The following is a 17,710-nucleotide window of genomic DNA, read 5'->3' on the forward strand; positions in this document are numbered from 1 at the left end:
GCCTTTAGATCTGGTCTTTAGGAAGACTGTGAGTAACAATGTGTTACAAGAAGAGCTAACTGTCCTCATGTGCATTAAAACTACAGTGGTGAGCCTGAATTGAAAACACAAATAAAACCTAAAGTAAAATGAAAAAAAATGGTAACAGTTTATAATAACCATTATCCATAAAGAGTAGATAGGAGTAAACATTTAATCAACCATTAGTTATTTATTTATTTATTTATTTTTAGTAACAACAATTAAATTGTAGGTACCAAAAAACCTTCAAACTGGGCTAAATTAAAGATACCTCTCTCCTTTAATTAAGTGAAACAGCACAATAACTTCAAGCAACAACTTCACTGGTTGCAAAAAGAATCCAGTACATGTTTGTCTGCTGGAATTGTTCATGTGCTTTGAGGTTGACTTACAATCTCCTTTTTCCTTTATCTCTTGTTCATCCTCTCCCTCTGGCACAATCACATCACCTTCTCCACTGTGCTGCTCTGTTGCCTGCTCAGACTCTGTAGACTTTCCTGCCATCATCTTCTCCTTGACCCGCTCCCATACAATGCTGTCCTCCACAGTGTGTTTGTAACATGGGTCAACTGCAGTGGCCTCTTCAAGAAAACTTCTGATGTCATCATATTGGTACCGCTTTGACATGTTTCCCCAGACAGCCTGCTTAAGGGTGGATGCCTGCTTACGGGTGATCAGGGCACTGATCATCTCCCTGCAAAGAAAGATTCAACATAACAGTAGCTGTCATTATACAAGTTTTCTAGTACCAGTTTTTTTATTTGATTCTACAAACTTTGGCCTTGTACATTTCCAACCCAAATCACACTGTTTTGTTGTTAGGAAATCAGTAATACAGCGTTGCAGTGGCAGAAATACACAAATGCAAGAGCTGAAAATATTTCAAATGAATACAGAATGTCTGCATTGTGTTAATTTCATTGTATAGATTCGTCTTAATTTAATTCTATAAAAATTCAATCGTTTTATAGTTTGCATATAATTGAGGTTTGCAGGGAAATGCCTATACAAGACAAAATACTGTATTTTTGCCACAGGATTTAGGATGGAAATATGCGACGTTACACTATTTAACTTACCTGAATGATGGAGACTCGACGACCGAGAAAGGATGTAGTCCTTTCACTACAAACTTGGTTACCGCACGGTGACACTCCTCAGTTTTCTCTTTTGTCAGCCTCCTTTTTGCCAACGTGAACGGTGTCTCTTTAGGGGCTACTGGTAAGGTGCTAACGCTTGTAGCAACATTAGCACTGGCTGTGTCGGTCCGCATTAGATCGAACACTGTACAGTCTTTCAGCTCAATGCCATGTAGTCATAAATGTTTCGTAAGTTTTGATGTGCAGTCTCTCTTGCAGCTAATAAGCTTGTGGCATATGTTGCTCTTTTCCTGTTAATCTCTTTGTTTTTCAAAATGAAGCCACACTTTAGAGATGATCCATAGTTAGCAAAGTTTCTCTGGTGTTTTTTTTTCCTTTACATGACTACGTCAGACATTCACGCTGAACGTGTGATGTAGTCACATAACAGACAGGTCTCCCAGCGCCCACTCGCTGAGGTTTCCTGGCAGACACGCAGCCTTCGTAAAATAGGTTATAAGTCCGTCCAAGAACCAAAAAGCAGAACCGAAAATGGGTGCTACTGCTGCTACGAATGGAACCTCATCATGCCACAGATGCAAAACCTTTCAATTGATGAGGAGGTCAGCGTTGCAGCTTCTGTCTACATCACAAATAATAATGACTTCCCTGCACTACTGAATGAGGGTGTCTTACAGACCTTTTTCCACGTACCTAGGTACGTGAAAAAAGCAGTAGCACTCCACCTCTGTCGACATGACTTCATAATTCTGACAATCGACCACCATATGTCTGTCATCCTCTCTCTCTTTCACGGCTCCAGCTGCGACATGACTGTGCCTTGTCTCTCTCTCTACCCGTTCTAACTGCATCTGATGAATTTCAGCATCAGTATATTCGGGTTCATAAATAAATCCCCATGGCTCTGTGCTAAATGTAATGTCATCTTCATCAGTGTCGTAGTCAGACATGTTATCATTAACTTTTTTAAGTTGTTATGACGGTGCCAACGCGCGCCGGGCAGCTGGATGCACCACGCGGCGCAGTGATACACACCAGAAAGTAGTGCCAAACGTAAAGGGAGTCTGACTTTTTTCCGGTTTGCAGTTTTGTGATGCAAATTTATCACTCTTTTGAACACAAATTGTTTTGAGAGGAAAAACGCTTTATTTTCGTGATCCCAGCCATGTTGCCGGACTACTTTCATCTGGACCAAAACTGCACCAGATCTCGGGTCACAGGACGCTGACAGGGGTAAGACAGCGCTCATGTACATAACTATAGATGAGGATGCCATACAGGTTCATGTCAAAAAATCCGAACTATCCCTTTAACTGGAGCAGTAGCTCAGTAAAGGATGGTGGTTTATCTCTTTTGCTGGAGATCAGCTAGAAGGGCATTATCCCAACACCCCCGACAAAACTGGCGTAGAAGGTGTCGATCTGCTTCACTAGCTACAACACTGCCTCTTTTCAAAGCTTTAGTGAGAGCTTTAGTGAGAGCTGTTTGCGAGCGATGGAGATATTGTGAGGGCTTCTCACCTGCGTCTTGGAATGTGTTGAGGAATTTAGCGAAAAGCTCATCGCCATCTTCCACTATGCCAAAAGCTGAATTAAGCAACTCAAGATAAGCTGATGGCAAGGCTTGGGGGCCTAAAGGTTTCACAACGATTTTCCGCAGTTCACTGAAAAAAAACTGTGGGTGGTGCTGTTTGTAATAACTGACATATACTCAGTCGACAGGGCTCTTATCTCATAAGTGACTTCTTTTGGACTTTCAAAAGTGTAGGGCAGTAAGGGTTCAAGTGCTGTCAAAGCAGCTCCACTCTCATATTCCACAATGGCATTTTTGTGGTAGGGAGACTGGAGATCATCTATCTAAAAGGTTCACGCAGTTCGGCCATAGTTGTTCCAGAAGTCAGTTAAATCTTTATCGACATCTGTGTCAGAAATTCCCTTAATGACAACTGAGTTGGGAATTTTGATGTTTTCTCATTTAACTACATCCATTTTGCCGGACTTGGCCTATTTAAAAGGTCTGGGTCAAAAATAAAGGTTGAGGGTAAAATTACTGCTCCTGGCTGGCTCGCCATATCTGTAACACTTTTAAGGTAGTTACAGTACACTAGGATCAATGTTAGGTTCGACTACTGGAGCAGTGATTGATGTACCGTGCAATAAATAACCACAGACCAGAAAATAAGTTTAAATTGCCGGCTTGAAATGTTAAGTAAATGACAAACAAAAACATTTAACATGCAAAAGACATACAATTTTCAATATCAGTAGAGAAAAATGAAATATTTTTCCCTTTATGTTCAAGTTTTTTCAACTTATCAATACCTTTTTTAGAGTTAAACCTGTGTTTTGGCTTAGAAAAGATATTATGTTCTCAACCTTGGTTTTGTATATTTTAATCTCTAGTTTAATCCTTTAATCTATTTGAGTTAACTCAGTTTTATCCTGAATACGGTCTAGTTGTATTTTAGTTTCAAGATTTAGTTCAAGTTCTGTTAAGTTCCCTTTTTAAAGTTCAACCATTCCTCATTTTGTTTGTACAACAAAAAAATAACACCTTCAATGATACCATTACATCAACATGTATGGTTAACAAAAACAAGAAATATTTAAAACACAATTTAAAATAATCCAGCAAAAGGCTGAAAAGTTTGTTGTCATTAAATGAAATCCTTTGATTGTCCTGAATTGTTAATCCAGTGTCTCTGAGAGTCTTCTGCAGTTTTGCAGGGAGATATGGATAAATCCTACCAGTTTTTGATTAAACCGCACAAAATCCAGCTAGTGGAGCAGATAAGTGAAAAAATCGTTCACATGATGATGCAAGCATGAAATTTGGCACATATACTCTCTAAGGGACACTCTTTTGAAATAAAACGTTAGATATGTCAAAATTCAAAATGGCGGCCATTTTTAAAGATGGACGCCATTTCTATCAGACGATTCTTTTTTCAAAAGTTCAAATGGTGATGCAAGCATGAAATTTGGCACAAGTTATCTCTCTAAGGGACACTCTTGAAATAAAACGTTAGACATGTCAAAATTCAAAATGGCGGCCATTTTTAAAGATGGTCGCCATTTCTATCAGACGATTCTTTTTTCAAAAGTTCAAATGGTGATGCAAGCATGAAATTTGGCACAAGTTATCTCTCTAAGGGACAGTTTTTTTAAACAAAAGGTTAGACACGACAAAATTCAAAATGGCGGCCATTTTTAAAGATGGACGCCATTTCTATCAGACGATTCTTTTTTCAAAAGTTCAAATGGTGATGCAAGCATGAAATTTGGCACAAATTATCTCTAAGGGACAGTTTTTTTAAACAAAAGGTTAGACACGACAAAATTCAAAATGGCGGCCATTTTAAAAAATGGACACTTTTTTGTTGAACACTTGTTATTATAATGTATTTCTATTGGTGATGTGAGCATGAATTTTTGCACATAAACTCTCCAACACTCGTGAAAAATTCATTTAGACACCCCAAAATACAAATTGGTGACCATTTTTCATGATGGGGGTCATTTTATTCAAGATTGCTACCATTTCAGTTGAACGCTCATTATTCCAACCCAAACTCAAACGGTGATGCAAATGTAAAATTTGGCACAACTACTTTTTAAGGGCCACAAAAACTATGCTAGACATACAAAAATTGAAGATTGCCGCCATTTTTCGAGATGGCCACCATTTTGTTTCAAAAGCTCTGTTTTCGAGAACATTAATAATAATGACTATACTAATAATTTAATGGTAAAAACAATAATTACATGAATGCTAAAAAGAGTACATTAAAAGACATTAAATCGAAATAATAATTGTTATTACTATTATAATAATTTTAAGAGGAAAAATAATAATAACCTGAAAAAATTACATATGTTTTATGCTACAGAGGTAAGAGAATTAAAATACAGGCACTTATTTTGCAGGGTATTTTTTTTTTTCTATCAAACAGCTTAAGTTGGAAGGTGCAAATGTTTCAGGTTGGGGTTCACCTGCACAGCATTGTGCAGCTGCAAGTGTGAATAGAAGAGTAAGCAGCCAGCTTGAGTCTCTGGTATGGCTCAGTCTTTGTGTAGTTATCTTTCTTTCTGTGTCTCTCTGTCCCCCTCTCTCTCTTAAAAAAAAAAAAATATATATATATATATATATATATATATATATATATATATATATATATATATATATATGCAAGCATAAAAAGCAAAAAAAAAAAAAAAAACGATCAAAGCCTCCCTTGTGGCTGTTACCTTGTTACGGTAAGGGAGCTTGTGTACTCGGATGAACTCTGTGAGCTATGCCCTTAGGGCGCAGTCCTGGGAAGTTCAACCAATTTGGACAGGTCAAGGGTAAGGAGTTAGACAAAACACAGTCAAATAAACACTCTTGGCTTACAGTTTTGAAGTTTCGAGTGGCTGTAAATGGTTCCTTGTAAAGGGACCTCACGAGCACTCTTAACACCAGTTTTCTAGTACGGTGGTGGTTATCCTGAAAAATGACTACCATTTTTAATATGCAATATCAAATGTCCTTGTAAAAATGACTGGCTCAGAAGAAGTATTTGTGCCATCTTTTAAGCTTGCATTAACATTCAAACTATTGAAAAATGTGAATACAATAAAAATGGCCGCCATCTTGAAATTATGTTGTGTCTAACATTTTGTTTCAAAAAAGTGTCCCTTAGATAGTATCTGTACCAAATTTCATGCTTGCATCACCATTTGAACTTTTGAAATAAGAATCGTCTGATAGAAATGGCGTCCATCTTTAAAAATGGCCGCCATCTTGAATTTTGGCATGTCTAACGTTTTATTCCAAAAGAGTGACCCTTAGATGGTATTTGTGCCAAATTTCATGCTTGAATCACCATTTGAACGATTCTCTTGAAATTTTACAGTTACCCGCTCCACTAAGCTGAGGGCGTTTTGCTTCAGTTTGATGCACAGCTCAAGGAATCCTGGTATGGCTCGCCATCTTGTATCTCGCACGTGGACTCGAACTCCAGTATCCGCTCAGAATTTTCCAGATCCAACCTTAATGGCCTGCCATAACATCCAAAATAATATGCATAAAAATCAAACAATGCATCTGGTAGCTTCAAACATAACTAAAAATCTGTTATTAGCTCATTCAATACTTTATAAGGCGACGCACTCGCCGTCGCGGCTGTGAGGAAAACTAGCATCACAGGACACTGAACTACAGGCTCATGCTAATTTCTCAGCACATTTCCACCTTGTATTCACCATTTCAACAAAACAATGATAATCTGCTACTTAACCTTTCTATTTCCATGAAATGACTAATACATCATGACAAACATCCTCTTACATATAACGAAATACACTGTTTACACTCACCAAGTCCCGTTCAGAAATGAACACAAAAATGGCCAAATCCTGGACAGCAGGAAAAGTAAAATGACTCCTCCAGAGTAATAACATAACTTCTAATGGACTCTTTACTCTCTTTTCTTCTACTTTCTCCCGTTCTCAAGAAGCAGCTCCGCATGGACTGTCTGCATCTCTCGTACCTGCGTGTTTTTCCCTCGTTCTGAAGAAGTAAAACAGAACAACAACCCGGTTGGCTGTGGCTAGTCACATGACTCACGCTGCAGCGTGTCCTTTCAAAATAAGAGTTTTAACATTTTTAACCATAAATGAAATAAATAACATGAATTTACAAGTTTTTAACTCTTAACCATTTTTAAACCTTATTTAACACCATACCATGAAATATATTGTTTTTATACATGTATTTATTTATTTATTCCCTTTTCTTTTCTTTTTCTTTTAAGTTTAACATGTTAACACATTTGTTATCTATTTATCACTTACAATGTTTTTGTAAATAGCTGTTTTTATTAACAAGCTTTTATTACATGAGGCTATGTAAACCCAGGGTTACACTTACTACCAGAAAATTTAAATTATTCTTCATTTCAAACTCAAAAGTGAACTATTCATCATCTAGACAAATCAATAACCTATAGCTACCAATATGTCATACGTCTGGAGGACAATAATCAATGAGATACCGTAGAGTCAAATTATTTAACATGCATCTGTTTTTACTTAAAGATTTTTCACATTGTTCTCGATACAAAATAAGACTCAGAAAAGTTTTGATGTCAGAAAGATTTATAGTGAATTGTCCTGATTCTGCGATATTGTCTACATACTGTATATCCCTTTTGTTTTTACTGTATATTTCTATGTTTTTAATGTTTGAATGTAATTTTCAATTTTTATCTGTCAAAGCACATTTTTTACTTTGTTTTTTAATCTTATTTTATTCCAACTTTGTATGATTTTAAAATGAGGTTTGAGATAAGCCCTGATGGGTTTCCACCTCACCTGCACATGCAATTTATCTTTTTTGTTTATTTGTTTTTCTGTTTGGCTTATCTTTCAAAAATAAAATGAGAAAAAAAAAACGTCTAAATAGACTAGACAAAAACTAAATGAAATAACTGGTGGTCATGTTATAGCAGATATGTTTCATTGACAGTTAGTGTTAACTGTTATAACTTAAAGCAGTTAATGTGTTATGTGAAAGTGTTTGTAAAATCCCTGAAGCAGTTGGAAACAAGCTCGATGGATAACTTTATTTGATTAAGAGTTCCTCATTAGCTCAGAGATGTCAGATGTTGGGTAAAGTTTTCTGGCCTCTGTCTGGTGCTCGTCACGTGGCCCATCAATGAACAGCTCCAGCCTGTGGCCCAATGTGGAGCTGGTCCTGCTGTTTAGCATGTGTTTGTATCAGATTGTGTGTTTGTGTGTGTGTGTGTAGATGACCAGACAGGGCAAACACAGCCCCAGGACCTACAGACGTAGTGAGCTTATCGAGGATCTATTCTTTCCCACACTCCCCTGCTCTGACCCAAACCAGACCTGCTCTGATTTCCCTGGAGTAAAGCCGCAGCAGCTCTGATATTCTCCAGCAAACTTTATCTCTCCTGCAAAGTTAATGGTTGAAAAGATCAAGACATGTTGGCTCAGCTGATCACTCAGGAGCAGCCGGTCCGGTCGAGAGGGAGTGCATGGCCCCGGCCAATCAATAACCCACTCAGCACCAGTGCGTTAGAATTCATTGACAGTCAGCTGGGGAATACACGTGCTGCCTTTGGGATAAGCACAAAATGTTCAAGTTGTACTGTAAATACAGAAAGAGTTTGTTTCCCCTCTGTTCCTGTGCAGGAATCAGTGATTGAGTAAGAGGACGTGTAGGTTAAAGTAACACAGAGACCACTGTGCTCTTCTCCCCTTATGGTTCACGGAGGAACCACCTGGGTCTTAACTGTTTTTGACTTTAGGTGCAATGGATAGAAACACATTTTCTATACTGAAAAACATCCTGAAGAAAACAATCATATTTTCTCCACTGGAGCTGGAATATCATTGTTTTTTACAAGAACATTTCATCAAATTGTCTCTGCTAACAGCTCTAACAAAGGACATTGTGATGTATCATTGTCAACTTTTTATATTCAGTTAGTTACTTTGAGTGCACTTCATCCAGTTTTCTTCCCACTTAATAGAATTGTCTTACAGAGCACATTTGCAATCCAGAGCACACCAAGCACCTACCCATTTTTCAGCAGATTATCAGCTTTTTACAATTTTGCAGATCTCATGCAGTAAAACGTGACTTCAGTGTAAATAAACACGTCAGACAAACAGTAAGAAGCAATGATGGTCATTTCCAGCCTCTTAAATGCCCCCCCAAAAAAGGAGAAAAACCCTCACATACACACACACACACGCACACACACACACACACACACACACACACACATACACACACACACACACACACACACACACACACACACACACACACACACACACACACACACACACACACACACACAAAATGATCATGGGAAAAGCCATGGAGATGGCGGGGAAGTGGGCTGTATGCATTACTGTGTGAGTTGGTGCTGAGTAAAGGTAATCACACACCATGTGTTTGTATAAATCAGACAGTCAGTGAGGCCTTGGCTGATTTTGATCATAAGGGACAAAAATCAATCCAATTATCCTGTGTAGTGTAATAATTATTATACATTTCATTTAGAGGGACTGTGAGGAGTTTGAAAGTGATCTTGAAAAGGTCTCCTTTCTAGGTATATGCCTGATTGTAATATACACTTAAAATGAGATTAGCGATGGCAACATAAAAGGTTACAAGTTATCTTAAATTGCTACTTCTTAGCTTCCAGGGCGGGTCTGCAGGACTGGATTGATACACGGCACGTCTCGGTCTCTATGACAACATGACACCGGCTGACAGAGTTTGGCTGAGATATGAGAGATCTGTGTTTTCCTCTGCTAAAAATGATTTCTGGGATTAATTTTGTAGTGATGGTGGACACTGGAGCCTAACTGTCAGACAGAAAAAGGACAGAAGAGCAGAAGAAAGATAAACAGGAGAGTGATAGAGCACGAGCTTAAGGCTAACACAGGGGCTAATTGTTTGTGCTAATGTTGATTCCAACCCACAGTCAGCAGTTATTCTGCAGTGGTCTGTTCAAACTTGAGAGTCTATCAATAAAATGAAGAGTGAGGTTACGTTAGCTCTGCTTGGTAGTTGACTGGCAGGACATGACCAGGATTCACTAACGTTACACATTACAGACATGTCTTTGAGCATCGGGCTGTCAGCTGTGCTTAATATAGACAGCTACTAAACTACTTACAAACCGACAGTGTTTACTTGTTGTCACGTTAGCCAACAGATACGTCAAGAATCAGGCTGACAATGTCGCCAACATAAAGCCAGCTTGATGTCACATTTCAAACCATAGCACTACGTAACTGTACTGATAAATACCTCACCTCGGCGCATTGTATCCAGTAAAAAGTTGTCTTGAACAAAGAAAATTTGTTTTGATCCGATCTCCATTCAATTCCAAAACAAACACACACCTTGCTAAAAGTTATTTACAACAGTGTACATGAGACTCCAAAAGGTGGCGAGGGGGTGCAATTAAAACAGATCCTCCTCATAGCATTTTTAAAAGCGCTTTTTAAAACTCTCAAGGACACTTTACTGTAGTTAAAAACACAACCACAATAGAGATAGATAATACTGACAAACAAGAGTGGCATGAGGTTAAAATTAATTTGTGGGAGTGGAAAATGCAGATTGAAACAAATGGGGTTTGAGTTTATATTTGAATAAAACAAGAGAGTCAATGTTTCTGATGTGAGGTGGGAAAGAGTTCCAGAGCTCTGCTCCAATGATGCTGAGACGGGGCACAGAGAGGTGGACAGAGGAGGAAGACCTGAGAGAGAAGGACTGGGTGGCAATATGGAGGAGATCAGACAGATACAGGGTTGTGCGAGGTTATGGATGGCCTTGGATGTATACGGAAGGATTTTTAAGGTGATTCTGAATTTAACTGGGAGTCAGTGAAGCTGCTGGAGGACAGGGGTGATGTGGTGGCAAGAGGGGCTCCTGGCCTTTAGTCTACATAGAGTACTGGATAAGTACCAGGGCATGAGCTGATCTGACAAGTGTTGGGTGAACACACTTGGAACATGAAGGAGTAGTGAGTGCAGACAACAAGGCACAGGAGAAACACATTAGGGAGGGGTCAGGGATCACACAGGAGGGAGACTGGGCCAGAACTGGAAGAGAGGGAGACAGATGTTGGCATAATAACACAGAAACTTTAAACCAGAATGACACAATGGATAATTGGATGGATAACCATTACATGGAGTGCACTTTCTCTTGACCTTTGACCTTTAGTCTGCTGTGTCCCCCATAACAGCCTACAGTAGTCTGAAAGACATTTTCTCTTGTGGACAGGTTTTTTCATTAAATATCTTTTTTTTTTTTTAAAAAAAAAAAAAAAAGCATGTTTTCTCCATTAGAGGGTCTTACTGTGTTTTTTTTTTTTTTTTTTTTTTTTTTTTTACATTAAACTGAGATTAATAAGGGTTTTTTTTTTATGTCAAACTGTTTAATACTTTTTGCTTAAACCACTGTTCATGGGAGTGTTGCCAAGACCCTCTATTTAGCCGCGTTTCCCCTGAGCAGACCAGTTCGGTTCATCTCGGTACGACACGCATTTTATGGCGTTTCCACTGACTTATCCCAGGACAGATCCCCAAATAACCGAGACGAGCCGTCCCACTTTTTGGGACTCTTTCGTATGGGTGCCAGACTGAATCCATCTGCTTTCGGAAGGTGAAGCAACAACTCTGCAGACCGTTGATTGGTCGAAAGTATCGTCACTTACCATGCAACAGCGGCTGCATTTCTCCTGGCGGCACACAGACTTCTCTGAAACAAAGTTTGATTGCACTTCGTAAGAGAGAGTTACATGAAAATCACAGAGAGGACTAAATGCTGCATGTCTCCCGTCTATGCTCTTTGTTTACTGTGTCGGGTTTTTCTCCTTCTCTGGATTTATTAGCGGGCAAACTGTGTCACGCTGCTATGGCGTCATGCTATTGTTTAACAGCTGCGGCTGTCTGCATCTGGCTTACACGCCGCCTACCATGAGAGGGCACATGTTTGCTGTGTACACGCAAACGGTATCAGGCTTAACTGTACCAAATAGTACCAAACCATACTGAACCATACTGACTGCATGGTGAAAAGGCAGCTTTTTTCAAAAAGGCCACTAGCAGCCAGTCTAACAACTTTTATGGAGTTTGTAGTCAGTAAAAGCATGAATAAATCTGATGGCTGAATGTGTCTCTGCTCTATCACAACACCAAGATAGCTTTCTATTCAAGCTAATGTGTCAGCTCACACTGGATCCACTCCATTGTGGTCCAGTCGTGTGGATAGTCCAGCAGGTCACAGGTTATACGCCACCATCCTGTTTTTGCTGGATGCCAGAGCTGTGACCCGTCAGTTCACAGAGCAGGACAGGAAGTCGTGCACAGAAACTACCTAAAAACACCCAGTGACTTTCAAAATAAAACAAATGGTGACAAAACCAGATCATATTTATCTTGACTGCAACAACAAACCAACACGAAGTGCAGAGACCAGGAGGAAACAGGTTCGAGGTTTTACAGCCCAACATGAATGAGGAGAGACTTATCAATGGAGGGGGAAGCGTGGGAACTCCTCGGTCTCGTGACCGTCTGTCCGTCAGCTGTCTGTCAGTCGTGGGTCTTGCCAGGCTGGACACACAGCCAGTGTGAGTTGAGCACAGCTGGACTGCAGATGTTGTAGTGTATTTTAGGCATTAATCTTCTCAAGGAGCTGTAGGTCCTGCTATGGCAGTCCCTCCCAGCTGCAGCCAGAAACAGGGAATGTATAGAAATGAGATGTTAATGCACAAAACTGCTGCTGGCAGATCCCACCCCACCAGTATCTCTTTTGGATCACTTTGCTGTTCCCCTCCCTGGGTATAGGAGAAAGGTTGTTACTTTGACATTAAATTAAACAAGAATCAACAGGAGAAAGTTCATTTATGAGTTCTTAACATAGCTACAGTGTTTTCACTCACGACATCATTCCTATTTCCTACAGCAGCCATGATAATTACAAACAAATGGACAAATATGCAAATTTGAGAATGACATCATGAAGCAATTTCTCATGATTTCTAGGACAGCCAATATCTGCTTTCCTTACTGAAAAGTTGGCCACAATGGTTCAGAGTGGCGAAATATGAAGAAGTGCCAGCTCACTTCCTTCCACTGAGCAAAGCATCAAACTCTTAACAGTCGTACTACTGTGATTTTCTGCCTTCTTCCTTTTTCATCTCCTTCTCCTTTTTCCTTTTCCCCTCGCCTTTGCTGTTTTGAAAAGAAAAACATGTGTGTCATCAATTAAAAAAAAAAAGTATGACTAATTAGATTACATCTGAGAACCATTTTTTATCAGAAGTCTTCAGCACTTTGACTCTACAGGGAGATTTTGTAATCTGAGGTTGTCCGCCCAGTGCAGCAGATTAGGGCAAATATCCCCACGGAGTCCAGCCCCTGGTGGAGCTGGTGGTTGATGAAATCTGCTGAGGCTGATGAAATGGCTCTGCAGAAGCTGCTCAGGCTGGGCGGTGTGCAGGTGGGGCAGAGGCAATGATAGGACTGAATGCCAAGTGGTGTAACAATTAAAAAAAAACAAAACTACAGGCCCAAGCACGCCAAAATACAGTCCTCCTGACTGAACTATGCTGGAACTACTGGACAGGTACCAAACCTTCAGGCAGATGAAATTTAATCTGTGGTACTGCACCTTAAAAGTTAAGTACAACCTAACTGGGTGGATTTACTGAGTTATGAAACAGCAGAGTGATATCTATACTCTGAGCACAGTCTCTGGTTTTTCTGTGCAGAAATGCACAGTCATCATATTTTTTTTTACCACTCAGACCACTTCTCTGTTTGTTCTACAATGACTCCTTTGTTCTCAGACTCTCCTGTTTGGATTTCTGCACATCCATCATCAACCAAACACTTAAGGAAAGACTCTGCACACTTTGAAACATTGTACAGCACATTCTTCATCATAAACTTAACCAATCAGTAAATATTCATTGTTAAGCGTGATTCATTGTTTCCATGTTTTTGCTATTGCACAATCAGCGTCTTGTCAGATTTACTTCAAAAACAAACTGACTCTAACACGTCACAATTCTCCACTAACTGCTTGTCTCTGCCTGGGTGGCTTTCTGTGTCTGTTTGCCAAAAACAGCCTGAAGAAGCTCTTTTGGAGAAGAGGTGAAAGGTCCCAAAATTCTCTACCAAATCAATAGAGATGTCCCAATCTCTAGCATTGAATCAGGGCCTATTTTGCCATTTTTTTATGTATTGGGGATCAGGAATTTAAGCTGATCGTTTCAACTGAGTAAAAAACTGCAACCAAATGCTAATGCATCAGTATAACTGAGAACCCTGAGTTTAGCAAAAGCAAGACTAGGTAGGTTGATGAAATTCTCCTGTCTTCTGCGACACATTTATACATGTTGCCAACGTCACATGAGATACATCAGGTCCCCTCGGAAACTTGAGATGATGGTGATTATGCCATTTTTTTTTTTAAGTTTTTAAATTACACTTTATATTAAACACCCCCTGTTTAGCATCAGTGAAGCATTAGCTAACACTCGACTCATCATCGGCAATGCATTGTTCATACAGTAAAACTCATTTGTACTCTTGGACATGGTTCCACCTCGACCGAAATGCATCAGGATCTTTGTGTACCGGGTCACCACTTGGTCTGGTGTTTGTGCATGATGTACAAATGAGTATTAATGTACGAACAATGCATTGCAGATGATGAGTTAAGTGTTAGCTACTGTTTAACTGATGCTAAACAGGGTGCAGTTAATAAAAAGTGTTTTCAGTTTTTGGATTGGACAAATTGTAAGTGCCAGTCATATTAAAATAGGTGGTATTGTGAGCCTGTGGCAAAGCATTGTCTCTTATAGTCCACACATACAGCACACTCTGTGCAGCAGTCTAAAAAAATGATGTCATGCAGATAAAAATAAAAATAAATAGCCTATTTTTAAGCGCTCTCAACACCATCTTAGTCGCCGCCCCTCACCCCAAGCGTGACTAATGTACTGACATTTTACCGGGACAAAATGTGTTCTTAGTAAGAACAGGATTAGAACCAACTTAGCGCTAGCACCAAATGAGCACTGGTGTAAAAGGGGTATTCAAGAGCCTTTTTTCCTCATTAAATCAGTGTCCTCTTTATTTTTCTGCAGAGTTTATGTTAAATACCAAAGTGATCAGCAATGACGGTTGCTCCGGATGTGAAATGGCATGTGTGTGGACATATGTTTTTGTGTGTTTACTGCTGAAACTAAACTGATTGATCTCAAAAATCTTTGAAAATAACTCTTGCTTCAGAAACAGTTGGATTACATTCTCCTCCCTAAGAATGTGAATAGTTTATCTTGCGTGTCAGGTCAACATCTTGTGACTATTGAGTAAAACTACAACAGACCCAGGATGTTTTCTATGTGGTCTTGTGCAATAAGTAAAAAAGTACAACTTTTTTTTTGTTTTTGTTGTGACTTGATGTTGATTCCTATGTTGCTAGCTTGACCGCAGTATCACAAACTTTAGCAGTTGTAACTCGTCACTTTTCACCTTGTTTGACAGCAGAGCCGTGAGATGCTTCAGGAATCCTCCTCTCTGTCAGCCCGCCTGCAGCTGCTGCAAACAGCTGTGGTCCGACTCTCTCCCAGGCATCATTTTAATTGTTATCGTGCGTCTCCCTGAGGAGGGAGCGGTGTTCTACAATAACAATTCATCCGTCTTTCCCCGTGACAAAGTCACTTCAGTGTCCTCAAGTGCATTTTTTTTCTGCAGAGTAAAAACTGCTTTTGTTATGAAACTTTGGTTTTAACCACAGGTTTAATCAAGAGAGTTAAAAAAGTGGCGGTCTGAAGAGTTTTCTTTGTTTAAAGGGCGATGTAAAGAGGTATGTGTGCAAAGGGAACCTTTATACAAACTTGATGAAGCATTTATTTGTATCAAAATCAGATTTATTAGACTTTACAAACATTTGTAAAAAACACAAAATATAAAGAAATAGAATTTAACAATAAATAAGGCTTCTTAAATAATAAAGTCAAGCAAAACAATAAAGATGTGTGCATTTTTACACTGGCTTTTTACAGACTTGCTGTTATAAAACTGTACATGTTTGTAATCTCTCCCCCCACCCCCCACCCCAGTCCTGCCTCAGAGCTGTAAATTATTTCCTCCCCCATGGCTGTTCCCCCTCTTGCTGTCATTTCCCAATCCTCTGCAGTGCAGGAGTTCAGTGAAAGCTCTGCTCTCAGCGTTCTCAGGCTCGTGGGCTCAGTCTTCATGTCACCTCCGGGACTCCGGTCCGGATTACTTTCCTCCCCGATCAGGCCTCCCCTTGTGCTCTCACTCTGCCTTTCTCTTTCTGTCGATGCACTCCCACTTGCGGGTCTCGTTTTTGTTTATCCTGAAGAAAGGGAGGAAGAAAACTGGGATCAGGCCAGAGGACTAACACGAAACATCTGGTGGTCCGTGCAACACGTCACATGTTAATGTGATTAGAAATGTTGAGCAAATGTCTTGAAATAAAACAGTTTTTATGAGCAGAGGACTTGTGTTTCATTGACGGTGTGTTTGTTGCAAAGTAAACTAGCTTGAGGCCAAATCAAAAGTGCCTGCTCTCTTGTGAAAACCCAAATGTTGCAGGAGGGTTCAGTTAGTCTCAGATGTTTGATGAAAAACACATCTCTCTATAAAAGCGGACTCAAAGTCAAAGCTGTTTTCCAGAAAGAAAAGAGTGTTGATTTGTGAAAGTTAAGCATGTCAAGTGTTGTTTACTTCACGTATCGTTATTTACCTTTCCCAGCATCTCAGAAATGCCTTGGCCATCTTCCCCTGAGTGTTCATGCAGATTTTCTCTGTGCTGTTGTTTGAGTTGCTCATGGTAACACTGGAAATAAAAAAAACAAAGATATAAGAATCAATCCAAGTTCAACTGAAGAGGTTTGAAATGTTGTGGAAAACTGCAGGCGTCCGTTCCAACTCACATCAGCTCAGTTTGCTCACATCCAGATCGTCTCTCATAGACTTCGAAGTCCGAGATGTTGCCTTTGATGAACTTGATGAATTCGTGACAGTAGCAGCGATCAGGAATGTCAATAGCTGCAGGGAAAACATGGAAAGAGTTAATGAAGCCCCCGTAATTAGCACAAGTCATGCAACACTTCCACACCAAAACATCTCAGCTTAAAAAAAAGCACAACGAATCATTTAAACTGGGTCATGCATCACTACTCTCTTTTTCTTTAGCAGTATTTGCATCCTGTAAAATGGCACTTTTGTAAAAATTAACTTGTACTCACCCTGATGAAGCTGAATGGAAACAGCCGCCACGAAAACCAGCAGGAGAGCACAGCTACTCTGGGACAAAAAGGCCATTGTTGTTTTTTTTGTTTTGGTTTTTTGTTTCGCTGCAAGAAGACGAAAGTCCAGAGATCCCTCGAAGGACAAAGTGCAAACCGAGGCAGGCTGAGGAGGGAGAGTGAAGTGAGCTGCTGTGAGCCTGGGTCTCCTTTTATAAGGCAGTTCAGTGAGTTTTCCCAGAGCCCATGCTTTTTCCCGTCAAGCCAACCTGCTCCGCCTCCTGGAATTCCCACACTCACTTGAAGGAATGTGCTCTCGCTCCCTCCGCAGAAAGAGAAGAGAAAGGGAGAATGATGGACCAATTAAGAGGAAACTGACTCAGCGGCATACCAAGATGTTAAATACGTCATGTGACACTTTGCCCAGACATGTCAGAGTGAACAAGTCCGGGCTAACACTGCCTCAAATCAAACTACACTGCAGATCAGGATCAAGGAGTCCAGTTGCACCGTTTGGACTTGGACTGTTCTGCTGACCGGAAGTAAAGCTTTAGCTGTGAATGAGCATAGAAAGGTGGGGGGTTGCTTGGAAGCAGAGCTGAATTTGACCATGAGGTCATTTATTGTACAACCCAGATTAACAGCTTAAAGCTTTTCTGTTAGAAATCACTCCAAGGTGTTTAATCTTCCATATTTTAAAGGTAAAGAAACACACAAAACAACACAATCATACCAGTTCAGAAAAAGAGGAAAGATTCAGAAAAAA

At 39.8% G+C, this 17,710-nt stretch overlaps 1 protein-coding gene and 1 long non-coding RNA gene across 2 annotated transcripts; both read right to left on the reverse strand.

Annotated features, from left to right (window-relative positions):
- Positions 1–283: 283 nt before the first annotated feature.
- On the reverse strand, positions 284–6,610 carry LOC141787187 (uncharacterized). Its single transcript, XR_012598045.1, has 3 exons — positions 6,479–6,610; positions 6,020–6,160; positions 284–715 (listed from the first exon to the last, which is right to left on the reverse strand). It is a non-coding gene; the product is annotated as an uncharacterized LOC141787187 (long non-coding RNA).
- A 9,245-nt stretch (positions 6,611–15,855) lies between these two features.
- cxcl18b (chemokine (C-X-C motif) ligand 18b) lies at positions 15,856–17,149 on the reverse strand. Its single transcript, XM_074699327.1, has 4 exons — positions 16,945–17,149; positions 16,630–16,744; positions 16,440–16,532; positions 15,856–16,049 (listed from the first exon to the last, which is right to left on the reverse strand). Exons 1-4 carry the CDS (start codon positions 17,018–17,020, stop codon positions 15,989–15,991), a joined length of 345 nt encoding a protein of 114 aa, XP_074555428.1. The 5' UTR covers positions 17,021–17,149; the 3' UTR covers positions 15,856–15,988.
- Between the last annotated feature and the right edge of the window lie 561 nt (positions 17,150–17,710).

Source organism: Halichoeres trimaculatus, unplaced genomic scaffold (genome assembly GCF_033239565.1).
Source record: "Halichoeres trimaculatus isolate MK-OKI-2021-1 unplaced genomic scaffold, fHalTri1.1 fHalTri1_scaffold_2, whole genome shotgun sequence".
Taxonomy (NCBI): Eukaryota; Metazoa; Chordata; class Actinopteri; order Labriformes; family Labridae; genus Halichoeres; species Halichoeres trimaculatus.